The following is a 24,121-nucleotide window of genomic DNA, read 5'->3' as shown; positions in this document are numbered from 1 at the left end:
ATAGATAGATAGATAGATAGATAGATAGATAGATAGACAACTTTATTGATCCCTTTGGGAGGTACCCGCAGGGAAATTATTGCAGATTAGTTAGAAGGGTCGGAGAATCAGGAAAACAGGAACACAGGAAATCCGGAAATCAGGAAGTATTAAGTAAGAGTAAGTATTCAACTAATCTGTATCCAGATAAGAGAGGAAGAAAACAAACTTACTGAATTATGCACCATTCTGTAACAGTCCTTTCATACTCGTTTTGCTATTTTACCTTCGGGCACAACGTTGTGTGTGTGTAAATTAGTATTATCTAGAAAGTTAACAAGGATTTCATGTATATTAATGAAATTCCCAGTGATGCATGACCTGTTCAGAACAGCTATTCTGGCATCTCATAGCGGGGAAAGCACTGGTCACAAACTGCATAACTGCATCACATGTAGGTGATGATATGATATGCCTACTATAAAATTTTGGTCTGAGATAGAACTGGAAAAAAAAAACAGCATCGTTTAACATCATTTTCTTTTAGACATTTCACCTTTCAAGCACAGCCATTAAAACACCACCAACTGATGTCAGCAGCTTGTTGCCTGTGTGGGGGACCACAAGACATGACTTCCCTCTGGCTGTGTGATCAGAATACTAATGTTACACAGGTAAAACTTGTCTTCTGGATCTTCAACGAAACAACTGAGTTTTTCTAGTTCCTCCATTTAACTTGATGTGAAATCTTGACTTTCTATGAAGCAGAGGGGCATCCGAAGTAAGATGATGGAGGTTAGAACTCCACTTAAAGTTTACTGGCCTGTAGCATGTCATCCCATCTATGCATGCATGTGCTGTGTCACCTCCAACCTGACTGCTCAGGATAAACTAATATATAATAAGTGATGAGACAAGAGACGGAAATGGATTGAGTCAACTTTACTCTCCACTTTATGTATATTCAAAAATACTGTACAGCGAGTGAGGCAAAAACTGCCACACAACGTAAACACAGAACTCACACCTCAAAAACCCTCACACCCTTAAAGGTACAGTCTCTTGGTGAATGTCTCTCACAATGTTCATTGTGGGTCACCACATTAGGATCATATAGTGGCATAGTGGTTGGCATTGCCACATTTTATATAATCTGAGTGCATGGCGAAGTTACAGTGAGGAAGTCTGATCTGATTCAGGCATAATAGGCCCATGCTCCTTCTTTTATACGTTTGTTTCCCTACATCACATTTGGTAATTATCCACACACACATTATCTATAATCTTATTCTGTAGAAGGCCACAGGGGGCTGGAGCTCCCGGCAGGCAGTGGGGGAGAAGTGGGGTACATTCTGGACGGGTCGGAAGCCCATCCCAGGTATAACACAGAAAGACTAACAACTATTCACATGTACATGCACATACTGCTGATTTAAAATCACCATTTAACCGGAAATACATGACGACACCAGAGTAGCCAGGACTCCACATGAGCACAGGGAGAACATCCACACAGAAAGCTGTTTATGATTATGGTTAAAACATTTGGTAAAACATACAGACTGCGACATGTTTATGAAACTCAACTGAATGTTCATTTTTGCAGATCATACCTTGGTTTACATACATATACGTCAGAAGACATTAACATGGAGTCACACATTTATTGAAAAAAAAAACCCTGTCATGTAATTATTCCCAGAAATTCACATAAAACAACCGATAATAAAATGTTTTTATTCTCTTATTTGGTAATGTCTTATTAATGTCTTATTTGGTTCTGTTTGATTGTTATTAATATTATCATCATTATTATCATTAGAATTCAACCCTGCAGATAGTCACCTTTTTGTTGTCCCACATATACAAAAGCTTTTTGCTGGGATAATATGAGAGCATAGCCAAGATGCCATCATTTGGCCTCAAATAAAAATTTGCATCCAGAGGTTGCTTTTTCTTTAGGTCAAAGGCGTACACCACTCTGCTGTTGGTGTCATCTGTAAAATATACCACCCCACACACAATGAAAGCATTTCCTGCTTTGGTTGTGGGGTACGCCGTGTTTACGACAGACTCCACAGAGAACATGTCGGTATTGAGCTTTGCAACCATTGTGTCATCATTTTTGTTTGAAGCATAGATGACCCACAGCCCGTTTTCATCCGCAGCAAACTTGAAATACGTCTTAGAGCTGCGGAAAAGATAAGTCAGGTTGTGAAATCTGCTGCCCGGCATGACCAGAGTGCTTGACTGCCTGGTTTTTAATTGAAACCTGCAAGATCAAAATATTGATGATGAGTAAAGTGAGAAGTTGAGTACAGAAGTCGCAACACAGCAAATCAAGTATTACATGATGGGAAAGTTAGTGACACAAATGCTTACTTCACAAGTTTTTTTTGTCCCGCATTGTGGAAGTAAAATGACCTATTATAGACGACATGACCACAGCCCTGGTAGAGCCTCTTGATGCCTATGATCTTTGTCTCCTCAAAAGCTGAAGTGTTCCTGGTCTCCACCAACGTTCGACCTGGAGGGGAGAAATTCAGTCAAATAACTCACAAAACTCTGTAGAGAGGTGAAAGAATTCACGTTTGCCGCATAAATCACCTGAAAAGTGCTCTGCCAGCCAGTATCGACCCTCATCCGGCAAAGATATGTCTGACATCCAGGCCCCAAAGGTTGTCTGCATTCTGGTGGACGTTTCCGAACATTTAATACTTTTAATGCGAAATTCTGAAAAAAAGGCAAAGATAAATATTCAAGTATTTAAATAAACTGCACAGTAGACACAGAGACTGAGCAATAGACACAAAAGCAGAGAACTTTAATTTGAAAATATCCTAACCAGTTCTTGTCTGTTTCTCACTGGTCGTCACATTGATCTTATTGTAGGTCTGAGATGGTTGTGAAGAGTCTATGAAAAGGGAGGAGGACAAATATTTACTTCCACATTTTTTAAAAGGTTAGCAGACTATTATTCTGTTTGTAGTTCATGTAACAGGTAATCTGTACTCTGTATATTTTGCACAAGGCTATTACGAATCACTGCCACTAATGTATTTAATTAAACCATAAAGCACAGGTGTCAAACATACGGCCCGCGGGCCAAAAGCGGCTCACCAGAGGGTCTAATCTGGCCCGCAGCATGAATTTGCAAAGTGTGAAAATAACATAGAGACTGCAATTTTTCAATGAAAATAACTGCCATCTCTAATTTGTCCACTGTTGTGTTAAAAAAAAACTGGAGTTGTCGTTACTTACAGGTTATTATGCTATTATCTTACTTGTCTATTATCTTACTTGAGATCAAGTTGGGCTGTATGTGGCCCCCAAACTAAAATGAGTTTGACACCCCTGCCATAAATGAATACATTTGAACATTTAAAATTTAAAATTAAAATTCAGCGTTTTGAAGTAGACAGTTGAAGGACTTTATTGATCCCTTTCAGATAGTGCGCTAAAGGGTAACTTTTGTGATTACAGCGGCAGGGCAAGACAGTGCAAAAATACAAGTTAGATAAAAAAATAAATAGATTAAGGTAATAGAAAGCCAGCCAAAGCAAAAATAAAAAGAGATAAGTGCATGGAGCAGAAGGGTTGAAGTGATGGAGCCTGAATATTCATATGGACATTCACTAATATCGTGAACAATGACAAATCCCGATATGAGAACTGCTCATATGAGCTTAAAAACAGTATGAAAGTGTCTGAAAGTTTACTGTGAAAAAGACTCAAAGACTCGACTCACCACTCTTGACTGGTTTATCAGTAACCACACTGCTGTTGGTCTCTCTCTTTTGATCTTGTTCTTTTGAAAGTGGGGCTGTAAAATGTAGAGAAACATATGTACGTGGATAAATAGAGATACGAATGGGTTAGGTCGTTTTTAGATATAATTCAAATGGACTGTTTCTAACTTGTTAATGATGTGATCGGTGCCTCTGTGGCGCCCTCTCCTTTGCTAACATTCGAGGAGGCCTCACCCTTGTCTTGATGCGTGAATGAAATGTTGACCCGGACTGAGTTGAAAACAAATTAACATGTTTAATGAGTTTTGTTTTAATGTAACGAATGTTAGATTTGTCTGTACAATCTTGGTGGTTTACCAGGCTCCACTTTTGGGGGGAGAACTTCCTTCGCCCCAGTGGTGTTGAACACACCGCTGTCGTTTACAGCTGGATGTGGTGATTCTGCATAAAGAAAGATAGGATTAAACTTGAGGAGCTGAAATGAGACAGTGATGAATTTTTAGCACCAGTGTGAATTAGTCAGCATTGATATCAATTAGAGGATGAGCGTTTTTACCACTTTTCCTGGGAGACTGAATGACAGTTCTGTTGCCATTAAAGGCATCACTGCTGTTTTGGTTTGCATCATAGAGGTCTGTAGAGTGAAATAATACATTAAATAGAAAGACAGATAACGTTCAACAGGAGGTGATACAGGAGAGAATGGGGAAAAAGTTGTCATATACAATACGGCAGGTTTTACCATTTTCCAAGGGAGTTGTGGTTATGGTTGTGCTGCCAGTACTGGGTTTCCTGCTTGGTAATGGTTTTACTGGCCCTCCTGTAACTAATAATACTAAGTAAGTAAATAAATAAACAAAGTTTTGCTTTAACATGTGTTTCTTTCCACTTCATCAGAGTTTTGTGTATAGTAGCTGTGTCTTAGCAGTTTACCAGATTCTCTGTAGTTTTCAGACGGATGTGGTGTTGATGACTCTGAAACAGATAAAATGGGTGGTAATGAAATGATTCTGTTTGCAGTCACTATGTCTAGCAAACCTCAGATATCACAGCTAATATATTTCTAATGAAACTTAGAGTGAAAAGAAATCTTTAAATTAGCATTTTGAAAGAATGCATTGTTTTTTTCAGCATGTTTTCCAACATCATCAAAGTTAGGTTTGTCGGTACAGTCTTGGTGTTTTACCAGATTTTCTGGAGTTTTCGGCTGGATGTGGTGTTGGAGAGTCTGCAGATAGAAAGATTATATTCAACTGGAGGAGTAGCTCTGTCATCTCTGTTATTAAATACAGTATAGCAGGTTTTTACCATTTTTCATGGGAGTTGTCATGATGGTTCTGCTGCCATTAAAGGATTTTCTGTTTTGGTTTCCATCAAGTAAGACTGTAGAGTGAAACGACACGTAAAACACCACAGTTCAACACAATTTGAATACAAAATAAAATAAAATAAAATAAAGAGAATCTTTTAAAGTTAATCATTCAAAGCACTCAGTTTCTTACCTGGTAATAAACGTGCAGATCCCTGTGTAGCGTTTTGAACATTGCTACCTTGTGTGGTGGTGTAGTGTTCATGTGGATGAGGTGTTACTGGTTCTAGAAAATAAATAAAGTTTAGTTTAGTATGATTTTCTTTTCTTACATGAAGATAGTTTAGTCTGTACAGTCTTAGTGGTTTACCACGTTCCACATTCATATCTGTTAGTCCAGAAGAGTCAGTAACACTGAAAGCATCAACTACCAGAGCCCTGACAGAAGATCATTTTAAATGACAACGTGACATTGCCAGAACAGTTATCGTATACAGTATGGTCATTTTTACTATTAATCATTAAAATTTACTGGTGCAATTGGAGGCATCACTGTTTGGGGTTTTTGGTTTTACAGTTTAATACTTTTAATGTGAATCAAAACAAGAACGCTGTTAATAATTCAAAGTTAATCATTCAAAGTACTAGGTTTCCTATCTGGTAATGGTGTTAATGGCCCCTCTGTAACTAATAATACTAAGCAAGTAAATAAATAAATAAAGTTTTGCTTTAACATGTGTTTCTTTCTACTTCATCAGAGTTTTGTGTATAGTAGCTGTGTCTTAGTAGTTTACCAGAATCTCTGTAGTTTTCAGACGGATGTGGTGTTGGTGATTCTGAAACAGATAAAAAAGACGGTAATGAAATTAATGTATGCCAATAACGTTTAAATATTCAGCTCTTGTATATGGCTGTAATTTAAGGCCTAAAGTCACTGTTTACTAATATCTCACATCTAGTTATATTTAGCTTGCTGTCATTTATACTCCATTTATATTTATTCATGTTAAAAACAAATCAAGTTATATTTAGTGACTCTCCTAAACTACTTACTACTGATGATGCAGCATGTGTGTCACTGTAAATATCAATTCTGTTTGCAGTCACTATGTCTAGCAAACCTCAGATATGACAGCTAATGTATTTCTAATGAAACTAAGAGTTAAAAGAAATCTTTAAATTAGCATTTTGAAAGAATGCATTGGGTTTTTTGCAGCATGTTTTCCAGCATCATCAAAGTTAGGTTTGTCTGTACAGTCTTGGTGTTTTACCAGATTCTCTGTAGTTTTCGGCTGGATGTGGTGTTGGAGAGTCTGCAGATAGAAAGATTATATTCAGCTGGAGGAGTAGCTCTGTCATCTCTGTTATTAAATACAGTATAGCAGGTTTTTACCATTTTTCATGGGAGTTGTCATGATGGTTCTGCTGTTATTAAAGGATTTGGTGTTTTGGTTTCCATCAAGTAAGACTGTAGAGTGAAATGACACATAAAACATCAGTTCAACACAATTTGAATAAAAAAGAAAAAAAGAGAATCTTTTAAAGTTAATCATTCAAAGCACTCAGTTTCTTACCTGGTAATAAACGTGCAGATCCCTGTGTAGCATTTTGAACATTGCTACCTTGTGTGGTGTCGTAGTGTTCATGTGGATGAGGTGTTACTGGTTCTAGAAAATAAATAAAGTTTAGTTTAATACGGTTTTCTTTTCTTACATGAAGATAGTTTAGTCTGCACAGTCTTAGTGGTTTACCACGTTCCACATTCATATCTGTTAGTCCAGAAGAGTCAGTAACACTGAAAGCATCAACTACCAGAGCCCTGACAGAAGATCATTTTAAATGACAACGTGACATTGCCAGAACAGTTATCATATACAGTATGGTCATTTTTACCTGTAATCATTAAAATTTACTGGTGCAATTGGATGCATCACTGTTTGGGGTTTTTGGTTTTACAGTTTAATACTTTTAATGTGAATTGAAACAAAAACGCTGTTAATAATTCAAAGTTAGTCATTCAAAGTACTAGGTTTCCTACTTGGTAATAGTGTTACTGGCCCCTCTGTAACTAATAATACTAAGTAAGTAAATAAATAAATAAAGTTTTGCTTTAACATGTGTTTCTTTCTACTTCATCAGAGTTTTGTGTATAGTAGCTGTGTCTTAGTAGTTTACCAGAATCTCTGTAGTTTTCAGATGGATGTGGTGTTGGTGATTCTGAAACAGATAAAAAAGACGGTAATGAAATTAATGTATGCCAATAACGTTTAAATATTCAGGTCTTATATGTGGCTGTAATTTAAGGCTTAAAGTCACTATTTACTCACTGGTTTGTGTCAATATTTCACATCGAGTTAAATTTAGCTTGCTGTAATTTATAAGCCATTTATATTTATTCATGTTAAAAACAAATCAATTAATTTATTTCTAATGAAACTTGGAGTTAAAAGAAATCTTTAAATTAGCATTTTGAAAGAATGCATTGTTTTTTGCAGCATGTTTTCCAACATCATCAAAGTTAGGTTTGTCTGTACAGTCTTGGTGTTTTACCAGATTTTCTGTAGTTTTTGGCTGGATGTGGTGTTGGAGAGTCTGCAGATAGAAAGATTATATTCAACTGGAGAAGTAGATACAGATGATAATGGTGAATTTTAAATAGAAGAGTGAATTAGTCATTTCTGTTATTAAATACAGTATAGCAGGTTTTACCATTTTACCATTTTTCACCAGAGTGAAATGACACATTAAACATCCGTTCAACACAATTTGAATAAAAATAAATAAATAAGAATCTTTTAAAGTTAATCATTCAAAGCACTCAATGTCTTTAATGGTAATAAACTTGCAGATCCCTGTGTAGCGTTTGAACATTGCTACCTTGTGTGGTGGTGTAGTGTTCGTGTGGATGAGGTGTTACTGGTTCTAGAAAATAAATAAAGTTTAGTTTAGTATGGTTTTCTTTTCTTACATGAAGATGGTTTAGTCTGTACAGTCTTAGTGGTTTACCATGTTCCATATTCGTATCTGTTAGTCCAGAAGAGTCAGTAACACTGAAAGCATCAAGTACCAGAGCCCTGACAGAAGATCATTTTAAATGACAATGTATCACAGCTAATGTATTTCTAATGAAACTTAGAGTTAAAAGAAATCTTTAAATTAGCATTTTGGAAGAATGCATTGTTTTTTTCAGCATGTTTTCCAACGTCATCAAAGTTAAGTTTGTCTGTACAGTCTTGGTGTTTTACCAGATTTTCTGGAGTTTTCGGCTGGATGTGGTGTTGGAGAGTCTGCAGATAGAAAGATTATATTCAGCTGGAGGAGTAGCTCTGTCATCTCTGTTATTAAATACAGTATAGCAGCGTTTTACCATTTTTCATGGGAGTTGTCATGATGGTTCTGCTGTTATTAAAGGATTTGGTGTTTTGGTTTCCATCAAGTAAGACTGTAGAGTGAAATGACACATTAAACATCAGCTCAACACAATTTGAATAAAAATAAATAAATAAATAAGAATCTTTTAAAGTTAATCATTCAAAGCACTCAGTTTCTTACCTGGTAATAAACGTGCAGATCCCTTTGTAGCATTTTGAACATTGCTACCTTGTGTGGTGTCGTAGTGTTCATGTGGATGAGGTGTTACTGGTTCTAGAAAATAAATAAAGTTTAGTTTAATATGGTTTTCTTTTCTTACATGAAGATGGTTTAGTCTGTACAGTCTTAGTGGTTTACCACGTTCCACATTCGTATCTGTTAGTCCAGAAGAGTCAGTAACACTGAAAGCATCAACTACCAGAGCCCTGACAGAAGATCTTACCTGTAATCATTAAAATTTACTGGTGCAATTGGAGGCATCACTGCTTGGGGTTTTTGGTTTTACAGTTTAATACTTTTAATGTGAATCAAAACAAGAACGCTGTTAATAATTCAAAGTTAATCATTCAAAGTACTAGGTTTCCTACTTGGTAATGGTGTTAATGGCCCCTCTGTAACTAATAATACTAAGCAAGTAAATAAATAAACAAAGTTTTGCTTTAACATGTGTTTCTTTCCACTTCATCAGAGTTTTGTGTATAGTAGCTGTGTCTTAGTAGTTTACCGGAATCTCTGTAGTTTTCAGATGGATGTGGTGTTGGTGATTCTGAAACAGATAAAAAAGACGGTAATGAAATTAATGTATGCCAATAACGTTTAAATATTCAGCTCTTGTATGTGGCTGTAATTTTAGGCTTAAAGTCACCGTTTTTCATGGGAGTTGTCATGATGGTTCTGCTGCCATTAAAGGCTTTGCTGTTTTGGTTTCCATCAAGTAAGACTGTAGAGTGAAACGACACGTAAAACATCACAGTTCAACACAATTTCAATAAAAAATGAAATAAAATAAAAAAAGAGAATCTTTTAAAGTTAATCATTCAAAGCACTCAGTTTCTTACCTGGTAATAAACGTGCAGATCCCTGTGTAGCGTTTTGAACATTGCTACCTTGTGTGGTGGTGTAGTGTTCATGTGGATGAGGTGTTACTGGTTCTAGAAAATAAAGTTTTGTTACTCATTAGTTTGTGTCAATATCTCACATCTAGTTATATTTAGCTTGCTGTCATTTATACTCCATTTATATTTATTCATGTTAAAAACAAATCAAGTTATATTTAGTGACTCTCCTAAACTACTTACTACTAATGATGCAGCATGTGTGTCACTGTAAATATCAATTCTGTTTGCAGTCACTATGTCTAGCAAACCTCAGATATGACAGCTAATGTATTTCTAATGAAACTAAGAGTTAAAAGAAATCTTTAAATTAGCATTTTGAAAGAATGCATTGTTTTTTTCAGCATGTTTTCCAACATCATCAAAGTTAGGTTTGTCTGTACAGTCTTGGTGTTTTACCAGATTTTCTGGAGTTTTCGGCTGGATGTGGTGTTGGTGAGTCTGCAGATAGAAAGATTATATTCAGCTGGAGGAGTAGCTCTGTCATCTCTGTTATTAAATACAGTATAGCAGGTTTTTACCATTTTTCATGGGAGTTGTCATGATGGTTCTGCTGCCATTAAAGGATTTGGTGTTTTGGTTTCCATCAAGTAAGACTGTAGAGTGAAATGACACATTAAACATCAGTTCAACACAATTTGAATAAAAATAAATAAATAAATAAGAATCTTTTAAAGTTAATCATTCAAAGCACTCAGTTTCTTGCCTGGTAATAAACGTGCAGATCCCTTTGTAGCGTTTTGAACATTGCTACCTTGTGTGGTGTCATAGTGTTCATGTGGATGAGGTGTTACTGGTTCTAGAAAATAAATAAAGTTTAGTTTAGTATGATTTTCTTTTCTTACATGAAGATGGTTTAGTCTGTACAGTCTTAGTGGTTTACCACGTTCCACATTCATATCTGTTAGTCCAGAAGAGTCAGTAACACTGAAAGCATCAACTACCAGAGCCCTGACAGAAGATCATTTTAAATGACAACGTGACATTGCCAGAACAGTTATCGTATACAGTATGGTCATTTTTACCTGTAATCATTAAAATTTACTGGTGCAATTGGAGGCATCGCTGTTTGGGGTTTTTGGTTTTACAGTTTAATACTTTTAATGTGAATCGAAAAAAGAACGCTGTTAATAATTCAAAGTTAATCATTCAAAGTACTGGGATTCCTATCTGGTAATGGTGTTAATGGCCCCTCTGTAACTAATAATACTAAGCAAGTAAATAAATAAACAAAGTTTTGCTTTAACATGTGTTTCTTTCCACTTCATCAGAGTTTTGTGTATAGTAGCTGTGTCTTAGTAGTTTACCGGAATCTCTGTAGTTTTCAGATGGATGTGGTGTTGGTGATTCTGAAACAGATAAAAAAGACGGTAATGAAATTAATGTATGCCAATAACGTTTAAATATTCAGCTCTTGTATGTGGCTGTAATTTTAAGCTTAAAGTCACCATTTTTCATGGGAGTTGTCATGATGGTTCTGCTGCCATTAAAGGCTTTGCTGTTTTGGTTTCCATCAAGTAAGACTGTAGAGTGAAATGACACGTAAAACATCACAGTTCAACACAATTTCAATAAAAAATGAAATAAAATAAAAAAAGAGAATCTTTTAAAGTTAATCATTCAAAGCACTCAGTTTCTTACCTGGTAATAAACGTGCAGATCCCTGTGTAGCGTTTTGAACATTGCTACCTTGTGTGGTGGTGTAGTGTTCATGTGGATGAGGTGTTACTGGTTCTAGAAAATAAAGTTTTGTTACTCATTAGTTTGTGTCAATATCTCACATCTAGTTATATTTAGCTTGCTGTCATTTATACTCCATTTATATTTATTCATGTTAAAAACAAATCAAGTTATATTTAGAGACTCTCCTAAACTACTTACTACTAATGATGCAGCATGTGTGTCACTGTAAATATCAATTCTGTTTGCAGTAACTATGTCTAGCAAACCTCAGATATGACAGCTAATGTATTTCTAATGAAACTAAGAGTTAAAAGAAATCTTTAAATTAGCATTTTGGAAGAATGCATTGTATTTTTCAGCATGTTTTCCAACATCATCAAAGTTAAGTTTGTCTGTACAGTCTTAGTGTTTTACCAGATTTTCTGGAGTTTTCGGCTGGATGTGGTGTTGGTGAGTCTGCAGATAGAAAGATTATATTCAGCTGGAGGAGTAGCTCTGTTAGCTCTGTTATTAAATACAGTATAGCAGGTTTTTACCATTTTTCATGGGAGTTGTCATGATGGTTCTGCTGCCATTAAAGGATTTGGTGTTTTGGTTTCCATCAAGTAAGACTGTAGAGTGAAATGACACATTAAACATCAGTTCAACACAATTTGAATAAAAATAAATAAATAAATAAGAATCTTTTAAAGTTAATCATTCAAAGCACTCAGTTTCTTGCCTGGTAATAAACGTGCAGATCCCTTTGTAGCGTTTTGAACATTGCTACCTTGTGTGGTGTCGTAGTGTTCATGTGGATGAGGTGTTACTGGTTCTAGAAAATAAATAAAGTTTAGTTTAATATGATTTTCTTTTCTTACATGAAGATAGTTTAGTCTGTACAGTCTTAGTGGTTTACCACGTTCCACATTCATATCTGTTAGTCCAGAAGAGTCAGTAACACTGAAAGCATCAAGTACCAGAGCCCTGACAGAAGATCATTTTAAATGACAATGTATCACAGCTAATATATTTCTAATGAAACTTAGAGTGAAAAGAAATCTTTAAATTAGCATTTTGGAAGAATGCATTGTTTTCTTCAGCATGTTTTCCAACATCATCAAAGTTAGGTTTGTCTGTACAGTCTTGGTGTTTTACCAGATTTTCTGTAGTTTTCGGCTGGATGTGGTGTTGGAGAGTCTGCAGATAGAAAGATTATATTCAACTGGAGGAGTAGCTCTGACATCTCTGTTATTAAATACAGTATAGCAGGTTTTTACCATTTTTCATGGGAGTTGTCATGATGGTTCTGCTGCCATTAAAGGCTTTGTTGTTTTGGTTTCCATCAAGTAAGACTGTAGAGTGAAATGACACATTAAACATCAGCTCAACACAATTTGAATGAAAAATAAAATAAAATAAAAAAAGAGAATCTTTTAAAGTTAATCATTCAAAGCACTCAGTTTCTTACCTGGTAATAAACGTGCAGATCCCTGTGTAGCGTTTTGAACATTGCTACCTTGTGTGGTGTCGTAGTGTTCATGTGGATGAGGTGTTACTGGTTCTAGAAAATAAATAAAGTTTAGTTTAGTATGGTTTTCTTTTCTTACATGAAGATAGTTTAGTCTGCACAGTCTTAGTGGTTTACCACGTTCCACATTCATATCTGTTAGTCCAGAAGAGTCAGTAACACTGAAAGCATCAAGTACCAGAGCCCTGACAGAAGATCATTTTAAATGACAACGTGACATTGCCAGAACAGTTATCATATACAGTATGGTCATTTTTACCTGTAATCATTAAAATGTACTGGTGCAATTGGAGGCATCACTGTTTGGGGTTTTTAGTTTTGATGTTATAGTTTAATACTTTTAATGTGAATCGAGACAAGAACGCTGTTAATAATTCAAAGTTAATCATTCAAAGTGCTGGGATTCCTATCTGGTAATGGTGTTAATGGCCCCTCTGTAACTAATAATACCAAGTAAACAAATAAATAAGGTTTTGCTTTAACATGTGTTTCTTTCCACTTCATCAGAGTTTTGTGTATAGTAGCTGTGTCTTAGTAGTTTACCAGAATCTCTGTAGTTTTCAGATGGATGTGGTGTTGGTGATTCTGAAACAGATAAAAGAGGCGGTAATGAAATTAATGTATGCCAATAACGTTTAAATATTCAGCTCTTGTATGTGGCTGTAATTTAAGGTTTTATAGTCACTATTTACTCACTGGTTTGTGACAATAGTTAAATTTAAGACTGACTCACATCAGGACCAGGATGTCATACAAGTCTGACAGTTGTTATCACTTTTCATGGAAAATATCAAATTTAACTGGGAGAGCTGAGGCACACATTAATCATTATCAACACACTCACAAACAGTAACCAGTTCATCCAACAGTGTAAACCACAGATTAAAGTTTGAAAGTTTATTCACCAGTTTTGGTCCACCTCTCGCTGCTTGTTAAAGAAACAATTTCCTCCCAGTTATTAAAATATTTACAGGACATAACTTAATTAAACATTTTATATTAAACTGTACCGCACTGTAACTGTCAGCAGAGAGTGATTTCCTACCAGATGCAAAGTATTTGTGCGGGCGTTCCTCAGAGTTGTTGGAGATATTTCTGGCATCTTGACCTGGATTTGGCGTTGGCAACGCTGTGGGATTAAATGTGGAGTATAATGAAAAAATTACATTCAAAACGTTTCCATGCCTAGAAGTTGAAACAGCAAACAGACGGTACAACAGTAGTTTCTTACCACTTTCCTTAGTAGTGGTAGTAGTAGTGCCATATCTATTGTCATTGAAGACATCACTGCTGCCACCTGTGTCTACATTAGGTACGGCTGTCCAATAAAATGAGACGGTACATTACAAAACATCATAGTAAAACTGTGCAACACTTTGTAAGCGGCTGTGGTTACTCACTGTTCAAAGAGTATTTCTCACTCGTTGATAACTGAACTGATGCCTCTGTGACAGTCTCCCTGTTGGTAGCATTGTGGTGGTAGTTTGGAGGAAAAGATACTGATGCTAGAAAATACAAAAAGGTAAAGATGCGTTTCACACTTGTCCTTTTCTTTTTAAATACTGCATGTCAAGTGTCGCTGAGGTTACTAACCAGATTCCTTATTGGTGTTGAGGAGTTTCTCAGAGTCAGTAACATTCGTGTTTTCAGCTGGTTGTGACGTTGGTGATTCTGTTAAAGAGAAGTAAAAAGAGGGATTAATGAAGAGTCTTGATCTCCACTGGAATCTATTACACAGTTAACAGCATTAATTCAAGGTAACCATTCTTAACCAGGGCTTAAGTTTTAAACTTAGATTTTTATAGTTTCACTTAATAAAATAACTTTTTTTGCTACACGTGGCCATGCCTAGAGACGGAGTCGTGTGTCATTCTCATAAACACAGAATCTCATGAACGAAGGAATTATGTCACAAATGGTGCAAATGTTCATTTTGACTTCACCAAACTGTTTTTTGGCCATTGCCCAAATGTATGCATGTGAAGCACGGATGCTTCCTTGCAGCTGTGTCCATATTTTGCTGTCATGGTTGACTTGAAATCAGCTGTAGTGTCCAAACGTGTGAAAACATACAAGAAATATGACTTCTTTGTTTCCCTTCATAAACGTACCCACCAATAGAACAGAGTTAGAGCAACACTTAAACAACAACTCAAGACAGTTTTATTTTCTATATCCCTATTTCACTAGCTAAACATGTCCCTCAAAGTAAATACATTTGGCAAGGTTAACATGAGTTTGAAAAGATATGGATGTAAAATGCCCCTCGACTGGTTGGTGGAGGAGGTTATTCTGGTACGATGAGGTTTTGGTGTCATTTCAGTGTTTGGGTGTTTTCGAAACATGCTGGTTCATTGTTCCTACCCGTCAGTGGGCCGGTTTCAAGAAGGCGCTTTCTCGTCGACTTGTTTCCCTCTTCAGTAGAACAACAGCCAGGACATAGTTGACCAGGTGGACCAGGTGGACCCGGAGGACCAGGTGGACCCAGAGGACCTTTGTATATACAGATAATTATTAGTCTATATATATATACATACTACACTACTGATCTGTGATATAGGCTCTTAACATGGACAAGAACAACAGTAAAATAAAAAAACATGAACATCTTAATGACTTTGATTTGTTCCATCTTGAACTCCTTAAACTTTATATGTTGACTATTTTAAGGCTTGATCAAACCAAAAATACCAAAAAATAATTACGCTGAGAGACTAGATTTTATAATTTTATATAAATATAATATTTTAAATAAAATAAAATAAAATATACAAGAAATCTTATTAGTTATTGTGAGTTTGGTCCGATTTGTCAACACAAGCACAAGGAGGCATTGGTGCGTTGGAGTCTTTACCAAGAATCATGTTTGTATCGTAACACATATTCTGAACTTCTTGCCACTCACCTGATACTCTCAATATTATATAAAAAAATACATAAAAATAATAGTAAAACATTTTAAATAATAATAACTAAATAAAATAAAATAATGATAAATTAAACGAACAGATCCTCTCTTGAAAACTCACTTCAACTAAATAAAACACAACAAAAAAAATGAAAAGTACGTAACTATCATAACAGTGCAATGGACCCTGATGGTGGAGCAAAAAAAAAAAAAAAAAAAAAGAGTTGGCATTGAAAACTTTTGACAAATTGTCCTTTTTAATCAGGTAGTCTTAACATATTCATTGACAGGTAACCACTTGTTCACGTAACCAAATACTGGAAACAACAACAAGGGCGCGAAAACATGATCAGGCATGAGAAACCCTTTGAATGAAACCGTCAGGAGCTATTGAATGAGTGCAAGTTGTTCACGCTTGTTTTTTCTGGTTCTAAACAACTTCAAATTCAGCATAAACCGGTTGAATCAGTGCAGCAAACATTTAGACCACACAAAGCGGCAAACGGAGTCAGACAGCGTTTCTTGCAGACAGTGAGTGGGATGCTGGTGTTGTGTAATCAGAGCTGAACAATAAAAGACTGTCTGAAACTTGAGAACGACTTCTGTTCTGGTTCTACACTGGGTTTTTCTATGGCGACGAGTTATTAGATTTATAATTCATTAAAAAAAATTTTTTAAAAAAATCTCTCACCTTTTTTTCCTCGTCTTCCCTCTGGTCCCGGTGGACCGCGGGGTCCTTGTGAACCGGGCCAACCTGATACACAAAATGTGACAAATTTAGTAATTCATGCAAAAAAACTGCCAAAAATGACAGAGTCCAGGTGGACCTGGGAAAAAAATACAAACAGAGAAACAGAATAAAGTAACACAAAAATGATTGTGCTGGAGTTGAGAATATTTATGAGATGCACCTGCTACACAAAGTCCTCTGGAGCTGTTACAGAAGTCCATTAAGGCTTTGACCTGAATTCAGACAAAAACAGAAGTACAGAAACGTAAGGATTGGCTTTAGTGTTGGTGTGGGTGAAGACGTTTTCTAAACTTTCAATCATTTTAATCACTTTGAAACTAAATTGTTATATGTTAACAAGAGCATGTGCTCTCTGGATCCAGAGAATAGATTATTTCCTTATAGTAGCACTAAAGCACTTTAATAAAATAATCACAAATGTTAGTTGGCAACAATTATCATGACTCTAAGCAGAAATACCCCAGAAAACTACTGGTTTATGAGTCCACTAAGATGGTAAATTGAATATATTTAATCAGTATTATCTGAGCGTTCAAAGCTTGAAACTTTATTCCATCTGCACAGCAGCAGCCGGCGAGGAAATGCCAGCTCTCAGAGGATGTTAGTACAGGGAGGGAGGAGCAGGCAACAGTCACGCTCCGCTACTCAAAGTATTTGTCCAGGAATCACTTAAAACTAGACCCCAGCTTAATTTCTATAACAGACTGTGGATTCTTTGCATTGCATGAATGTTTTTCTCATCCCAAAAGGGAAAAGAAATGTTCCCATTCAAACTGGCAGCCTAGTTTATTCCTCATCTCTACCCTGTTATTATAAAGAAGCAGGAGCCTGAAATATAGCTTTTATATTCTGAACTGCAGTGAACAATGTGTAGTATTCACAAGTGTCTTACGGGGACCATGGAGTACGTCATAAGCGTCAGCGTGTCCTTCTGCTCTTGGCTTTTTGTTAAATCTTCGTCCTTGCTCCTCCTGCGGCGGTGGAGCTTCTTCATCTCTCCGTTCTCTGCAAGTTCAGCGGGGAGGATTCTCGCCTGCAGCCTGCAGCTCTCTGACAGCTCCTCCACCTGAGACTCCAACCTGAGCAGCTCCTCTGACATCTCTTTCTGCTGAAGCAGCAGGAACACTAGACCTGCAGTCATCAGCAGCAGCAGCAGCGCACACAGCCCCGCCAGCAGCAACCTCCACACGAGCAAAACTCCGCTCTTCTCTTTCATGATTGAGCCCTGCTCCCTGGCCGTCCGCTGCAGAGTGATCTGGGCTCTGACATTCACCAGTACATATAGCACATTTCTGAACACCTGCCAGCGGAGGAGACGTCACAAGGAAGCCACGCTAGAGCAGTTAAAAGGAATAAACATGTCAAAATCGGTTTGTAACTACAGGGGGATTATGTGGTTTGTTGCGCAACAGCAAACTACTGGGAAAAAGTTAACATCTAAAGCCTCCGCTCGATTCAAAAGCGGCTAATGACATATTTCCAGAATGACACATCCTGCAGATAGCGTGGTGTTTCTCACCATTCTGGTGCTCATCCTCTCAGTGTTATTTCCAACCCATCCCACTCAGATTTGCATGGAAGTGGAATAAATACGTAGTGGACAAGGGAAACATTGTTTGAATCTACAAAAGAGCCTTCAGAGAGCTTTCTGTAAATGACTGAGTGTGTGGATATTTGAGTCCAAGTGTCCTTCTTGCCAAAGGGGGTTTCGTGTTTTTATGTATCCCAGCAGGCATGTTTTTTTCTCCATGTTTATTGACGCATAATTAACCTTAAAGTTTCCTTACTGTCAATAAAGGCTGTTTAGTTTCTGTTGCAAAGAGGAAAGCGGGTTTTTACAGCCAGATGGGAAGATGAGCCAACACTTCAGGCCCTTAATTGTGAAGCCGGTGTCTTTACCAACAGCAGACCAGCTATTCACAGGTACTAAGCCTGAGTGGCAGCTCATAACAGGCACATTACCCTTGCATTGACTGTGTTTTCCCTTTCAAGTTCGCATGTATGATTTCTCACACTGATAGGAAATGTAAACACAACTCTTAAACACAGTTCTCAAGGCTAAGCTTTTTAAAACCAATAATTTTTTTTCCCCACTTTCTTTCATCCCCTTTTGAATGGCTGGGTGAGTCTCTGCTCCCTTTGACACGGGTCAGTCTGACCCAGCTAGTTAATCTCCCCCTGAAAAGCCTCCTCGGCTGATGAATTGGACGGTGGGGTTTCTTTCTGCGGGACAAAGCCGAATGTGAAGTAAGCCCAACCAGTGCAGCCAATGAAAGACTGGCGCTTTTTCCTTTTTGGATTCTTATGGATTAAATAAATAAAAAAATAAATTGTTCTTTTTGAAGATGCTTTGTGGTTTGCCTGTTCAGTGCTCTGCAGTGGTACTCCTAACCCCTTAAGTGGCAGCGTCTCCAAGCAACCGGGGAAGTGAAGGCTCGGCCGAGGGTTTATAAACACTCGAATCACTGTGATTTATTTAGGAGGAGAATCTTGATCACCTTTAAAGCCGGCGGAGGAAGCGTCTCTCCAGACTGAACTCTTAACTTGTCAGGAGAAGGAGAGGATATGAGAAGTAAGTGTCATTATTTGATTCAAGCAAAATTCAAACTCTAAATCTATTTCTATTTAGACATCTCCTAGTAATAATACTAACCAATGTTTAGACATAATATTAGTCATTTTACAGTGTTCATAGGGGATTTAAATTGATATTGAACCCCAGTTTATGAATAGTTATATTTATATCTGGAAGTGCTCACTTAGAGCAAAGAGAGCTACTTTAATCTTTACAAAGTCATACTATTAAACTACTTAATACCTGATTAACCGTATTTACTTCACTCTGCTGAAACGCTGACAACCCTAAGCACATTTTCTGATTTTGAATCTACTGTGTTCCTTGTAGTCAAGTACAGTTTGCAGGTTGTGAATTTTTTTGCAGTGCTGAATATGACAAACATTAAAGATGATGCACAACTGTTATGACAAAATGAGTGGCACGAGCAAAAATCAAAGGCTTAAAGGCCTTTGACACAAACAACTAGCTGAGCAAAGGAAACAGCTCACCACAGAGCTTGATGTGGGTGTATTTTGGCTGTAATGTGCCGTTACGTCCCATCACCGAAGGACGGAAGGATTAGAGAGGGGAAACCTGACACTGAGGTCCTGACGTTTGGCTTCAGCTTGTTTTGGCTACAAGGGACAGAGGATAAGTGAATACTGAACCCAGTCTGAAGGCAGACAGTGAATTTGTGCGATATGAAGGGGATGCTGCTGCTGGAGGAGCTCACCATCGGCCCCATGACGGCTGACACAGTGTCTGAAGTCACCTCTCTTCTCCTACTCCTGCTGTTGTTGCTGCTCGTCGCCGCCTGGAGCCAAACACACCGGTCACACATACCAGGTAAGAGACTTCTTCACAGATTGATACCAATGTGCAAAACAACGTGCAAGCAGAACAATAATACCATGAAATCTGCAGTGCTCATTTTATTAACTCATTTTTATAGTGATACTCATTGTTACAATAACACCTAAGATATTTCTGGCAGCATTTTATTTGGGTCAGGACCAAAATCCGCATTTGCACATGACTTCTGCATTATTAATAAGATAGCATATCGATCCTCCTAATCCATCTTCCTCTCAGTGACTTCTTCAGACTTGATTGTGACCTATTAATCTATCTGCTATTAAATCACTGCCACTTTCTCTCTGTCAGGTCCTTATTTCTTGGCAGGACTCGGCCCGATTCTCTCTTACACCCGATTCATGTGGACTGGGATTGGAACGGCGAGCAACTACTACAACAGCAAATACGGCAGCATTGTCCGAGTATGGATCAGTGGAGAAGAGACTCTCATTTTGAGCAGGTAAGTCTTTTCAAGTAACACTTTCTGTACTCACTTTGCAGTAAATCTACGATGTGATCAAGTCTCATGAGCTTCTTCCCCTGCAGGTCCTCTGCAGTGTACCATGTTTTGCGGAGTGCCCTCTACACGTCCAGATTCGGGAGCAAAAGGGGACTGGAGTGCATTGGGATGGAAGGGAAGGGGATCATTTTCAACAGCGACGTCCCACTCTGGAAAAAAGTGAGGACATATTTTTCTAAAGGTGAGCACTTACGTTAAACAGAGAGCAGAATTTCAGCACGCTGTTTCACGACTGACTGAACCACTGCTTCACTGAGTTACTGTGTTGTGTTCCAGCTCTGACCGGCCCAGGCCTCCAGAGGACGGTAGGAATCTGTGTGAGCTCCACAGCCAAACACCTGGACCGCCTGCAGGACATGACCGACCCCTCTGGACATGTGGACGTCCTCAATCTCCTGAGAGCCATTGTTGTGGACATCTCCAACAGGCTGTTCCTCAGGGTGCCACTGAACGGTCAGCTGCATGTTCACTGTACATACTTCACTACATTTGAACAGTTGTTGCACTGAGGCCTGCGGCTCTTGACTGCTTTCTGTTCGCAATAACTCAGAGAAGGACTTGCTGATGAAAATCCAAAACTACTTTGAGACCTGGCAAACGGTTCTGATAAAGCCTGACATATTCTTCAGGATGGGATGGCTGTACAACAAGCATAAGAGAGCAGGGTAAGACCTTGAAAGCATCACGGTAATTTAATATTTGGTTTGAGATTTATTTTATTAGCCTGATTTTTGCGTTGTTTTTTTGTCCCAACAGCAAAGAGCTACAGGATGCGATGGAGAGCCTGCTTGATATTAAAAGAAAGATCATTAATGAAAGTGAAAAGCTGGATGATGATCGTGATTTTGCGACAGAGCTCATCTTTGCCCAGGTCGGTCTCTTTTGACGGACCTGAGCTACCTGCGTCACAGTTCTTATAACACGGCGTTTTCTGCCTCCGTTTATGAAATGCTCTTTTTAACAGAACCACGGAGAGCTTTCAGCAGACAACGTCAGGCAGTGCGTCCTGGAGATGGTGATCGCGGCACCTGACACACTCTCCATCAGCCTTTTCTTCATGCTGATGCTGCTGAAACAGAACCCCGACGTGGAGCTGCAGATAGTGGAGGAGATGAACACCGTCTTGAGTTAGTACAGATTTATAATGATGTGTCCTACAACTAAAACAAGTAAAACGATCCTAACCAATCCTTCACTTCCAGGTGAAGGAGACGTGCAAAATTGTGATTATCAAGCTTTGAAGGTGCTGGAGAGTTTCATCAACGAGTCTTTGAGGTTTCATCCAGTGGTTGATTTCACGATGAGGAAGGCTCTGGAGGATGACAACATCGAAGGCACAACAATCAGGAAAGGAACCAACATCATCCTAAATATTGGCCTCATGCATAAGACGGAATTCTTCCCAAAACCCAACGAGTTCAGCCTGATGAACTTTGACAAAACAGTAAGTCGGCTGAGCGTCGAGCAACAATACGCGACTCTGAATAACAACCGTTCAGCCTTTACTTCCTCTGTTTGCCAGGTGCCCAGTCGCTTCTTCCAGCCCTTTGGCTGCGGCCCTCGCTCCTGCGTGGGCAAGCACATCGCCATGGTGATGATGAAGGCCATCTTGGTCACTCTGCTGACTCGCTACACGGTGTGTCCTCGCCAAGGCTGCACCCTCAGCAGCATCAGGCAGACCAACAACCTGTCCCAGCAGCCTGTGGAGGACGAGCACAGCCTGGCCATGCGCTTCATCCCTCGAGAGACACAGCCACAGTTCAGACACCTCTGAAACATACGAACGCTTTTACATATCAGATGAAAACAGTGTAGAATTGAATAGGCTGAAACTTGTTTAACCTCTAAAATCAACATGCACCTAGTAAAGAAAGAAACATTCTAGTGGTTTCATTAAAAAAGTAATCTGTTCTTTTTAAACTTTGAGGATAGAAACATGGACCCTATTTTAGTGAAAACCAATCAATAATACTCTTAGCAATACTGTTTTGTTTCAAATTTGTGGCATTGCTCATTTAATAAACACTTTGAATATGTTTTCTGATAATGTAAAACAGTATGAGTGACTGTTTAACAGCTATTAAAGGTGCACATGATCTCCTCTACTGAATAAAGAATTAGTGAGACAAAATCAGGTTAAGTTACATGTGTTGAATTTATTCATAAGTTAGCAGAAAGTAGTGACAGGCACTCCAATAAACATGGACTTTTCTCTGTACCATAGGCACAAATCAAACACGCCTTCTTGGCATTAGAACATAAGGCGTAGGGTTTAAGTTTCATTGTTTGTGTACCGCTGTGACTCACATCAGGACACAGAAAACACAAATGCAAATTTTCCCTTTAGGCAGGCTGAAACATGTCACACAAACCACATCTGGCGTGAGAATTTCTTTTCTTTCAGTGAAATGAATATAAAACATTTTCTGTAAGAATATACACTCAATAAATATGTTTTTAATACTGCATTGCTACAAAAATATCATAACCAAACACCACTAAAATCCACCTCTTTCCAAACTCACTCGCCAGAAAGATGAGTGCATAGATATCAAATCACACAGAAGGCAACTGCTGCAAAACCTTAACATTGTGACAAATGATGACGTTGCAGTGACGAGTGAGATCGACACTGCCACGTTTAAGACAAAATGCTCTCATCACGGATGTAAGAAATAAATGAAGTAAGGATAATGTCAGCTTTTAGACTTATTAATGTAAACCTCTTTTTTTGCTGAAACATCAGCAGTGAAGACTAACAGGTTGGTTTTTTGACAGCAACTATTTGTATATTTGATTTGAAGACAAGTATTTTAAAGGACCAATGTGTTAGAGTTAGTGCCATCTAGTCGTGAGGCTGCAGACTGCAAACAAGTGAAAGGGCCTCCCTCACCTCTCCCATATACGATAGCTTCAATGTAAAAAAAAATGCAAAAGGTGCTCTCTAGAGCCAGTGTTTGTTTTTGTTCTGCATGTTCTGGGCTACATTGATGAGGACATGCTCAATATGAAGATGCAATTCATATTTATGGGGCATTATACACCGATGAAAACTAATGATTTATGATAAATCCTACATATTGGTCATTTAAGGTTTGAAATGAAATGAAACAATGAAATGAAATGCTGTAAATAATTGTCAATCTCTTCTGGGGGTTTTCTCATAGAAAGCAAAACATGAATGTGTCAGATCCTTCAGACTTCTGATTTCTTCTGATCAAGTAGTTAAACAAAAACCTGACGCCAAGCTGTTCATGTGTGTTTTTGTCTGGAGCAGGGCTGAGTATTGGTAAAATTATTAAAAAAAAAAAAAACTCTCAGAAAATAAAAATAAAATACGTTGACTCACGTGGAAAACCATGAACAATGCTCCACTGTCATGTAATCACCATATAATATTATATGAAAGTCACAAAACTATAATATTAACTTATTGCCCAGGCCGTATCACTTTTTTTTCAGACTCAAGTCACAAAACAAAACGCAGGACATAATATCCTCAGTTTGGCACCTGAACCAAGGGATTGATCATTTCACCTTTTCAGATTAGTTTAAAGGAGAATCATAAAATTAAAGCATCATCAATTAACCCAAAACTGTCAGTCATTCGGTCCTTATGGAGCCCCATCACCATTTTAAGACAATAGTGTTACTCTGAAACACCCTCAGTGAGGTACACACACTTTCTTTTGGCCCTGAGCTTAATAACAGCGACTTTCAAAAACTGAACTCAGAAACAACAGAACTCATGAACATGAAAACAAATCCTACTGAATAACTCACAGTCAAAGAGACAACCAAACAGTACAGTGT

General features: G+C 37.8%; 3 protein-coding genes across 10 annotated transcripts; 1 reads left to right on the top strand and 2 right to left on the bottom strand.

The window, feature by feature from the left end:
- Positions 1-879: 879 nt before the first annotated feature.
- LOC311495786 (uncharacterized protein) lies at positions 880-17,993 on the bottom strand. 8 transcript variants are annotated; one of them, XM_084555380.1, is made up of 27 exons: positions 10,046-10,237; positions 9,924-9,965; positions 9,468-9,560; positions 9,275-9,349; positions 9,134-9,175; positions 8,590-8,682; positions 8,405-8,479; positions 8,283-8,324; positions 7,588-7,629; positions 7,213-7,254; positions 6,612-6,704; positions 6,431-6,505; positions 6,309-6,350; positions 5,832-5,873; positions 5,231-5,323; positions 5,037-5,111; positions 4,915-4,956; positions 4,662-4,703; positions 4,471-4,563; positions 4,285-4,362; positions 4,086-4,169; positions 3,897-3,998; positions 3,728-3,802; positions 2,825-2,893; positions 2,587-2,712; positions 2,362-2,506; positions 880-2,251 (listed from the first exon to the last, which is right to left on the bottom strand). In XM_084555380.1, the coding sequence occupies exons 1-27, from the start codon at positions 10,146-10,148 to the stop codon at positions 1,798-1,800; spliced, it is 2,379 nt and encodes a 792-aa protein (XP_084411506.1). In that variant the 5' UTR covers positions 10,149-10,237; the 3' UTR covers positions 880-1,797. The 8 variants fall into 8 exon arrangements, with proteins under 8 accessions (XP_084411506.1, XP_084411507.1, XP_084411509.1 ...); XM_084555381.1 differs by having other exon boundaries at positions 4,471-4,554; XM_084555383.1 differs by having other exon boundaries at positions 4,471-4,548.
- Positions 10,202-11,838, bottom strand: LOC311496145 (uncharacterized protein; the record flags this gene model as incomplete). The annotated part of the gene is made up of 6 exons (XM_084555911.1): positions 11,744-11,838; positions 11,622-11,663; positions 11,166-11,258; positions 10,973-11,047; positions 10,832-10,873; positions 10,202-10,323 (listed from the first exon to the last, which is right to left on the bottom strand). Exons 1-6 carry the CDS (start codon positions 11,763-11,765, stop codon positions 10,202-10,204), a joined length of 396 nt encoding a protein of 131 aa, XP_084412037.1. The 5' UTR covers positions 11,766-11,838.
- A 1,627-nt stretch (positions 17,994-19,620) lies between the features above and the next one.
- Positions 19,621-22,104, top strand: cyp19a1b (cytochrome P450, family 19, subfamily A, polypeptide 1b). Its single transcript, XM_084556038.1, has 9 exons — positions 19,621-19,779; positions 20,098-20,248; positions 20,335-20,489; positions 20,585-20,761; positions 20,859-20,973; positions 21,065-21,179; positions 21,273-21,435; positions 21,511-21,752; positions 21,831-22,104. Exons 1-9 carry the CDS (start codon positions 19,635-19,637, stop codon positions 22,080-22,082), a joined length of 1,515 nt encoding a protein of 504 aa, XP_084412164.1. The 5' UTR covers positions 19,621-19,634; the 3' UTR covers positions 22,083-22,104.
- Positions 22,105-24,121: the final 2,017 nt, after the last annotated feature.

This window comes from Chelon labrosus (assembly GCF_963514085.1).
Source record: "Chelon labrosus genome assembly, chromosome: 11".
NCBI classification, from domain to species: domain Eukaryota; kingdom Metazoa; phylum Chordata; class Actinopteri; order Mugiliformes; family Mugilidae; genus Chelon; species Chelon labrosus.
Note: the sequence above shows the minus strand (reverse complement) of the source record. Positions and strands in the feature narration are given on the sequence as shown.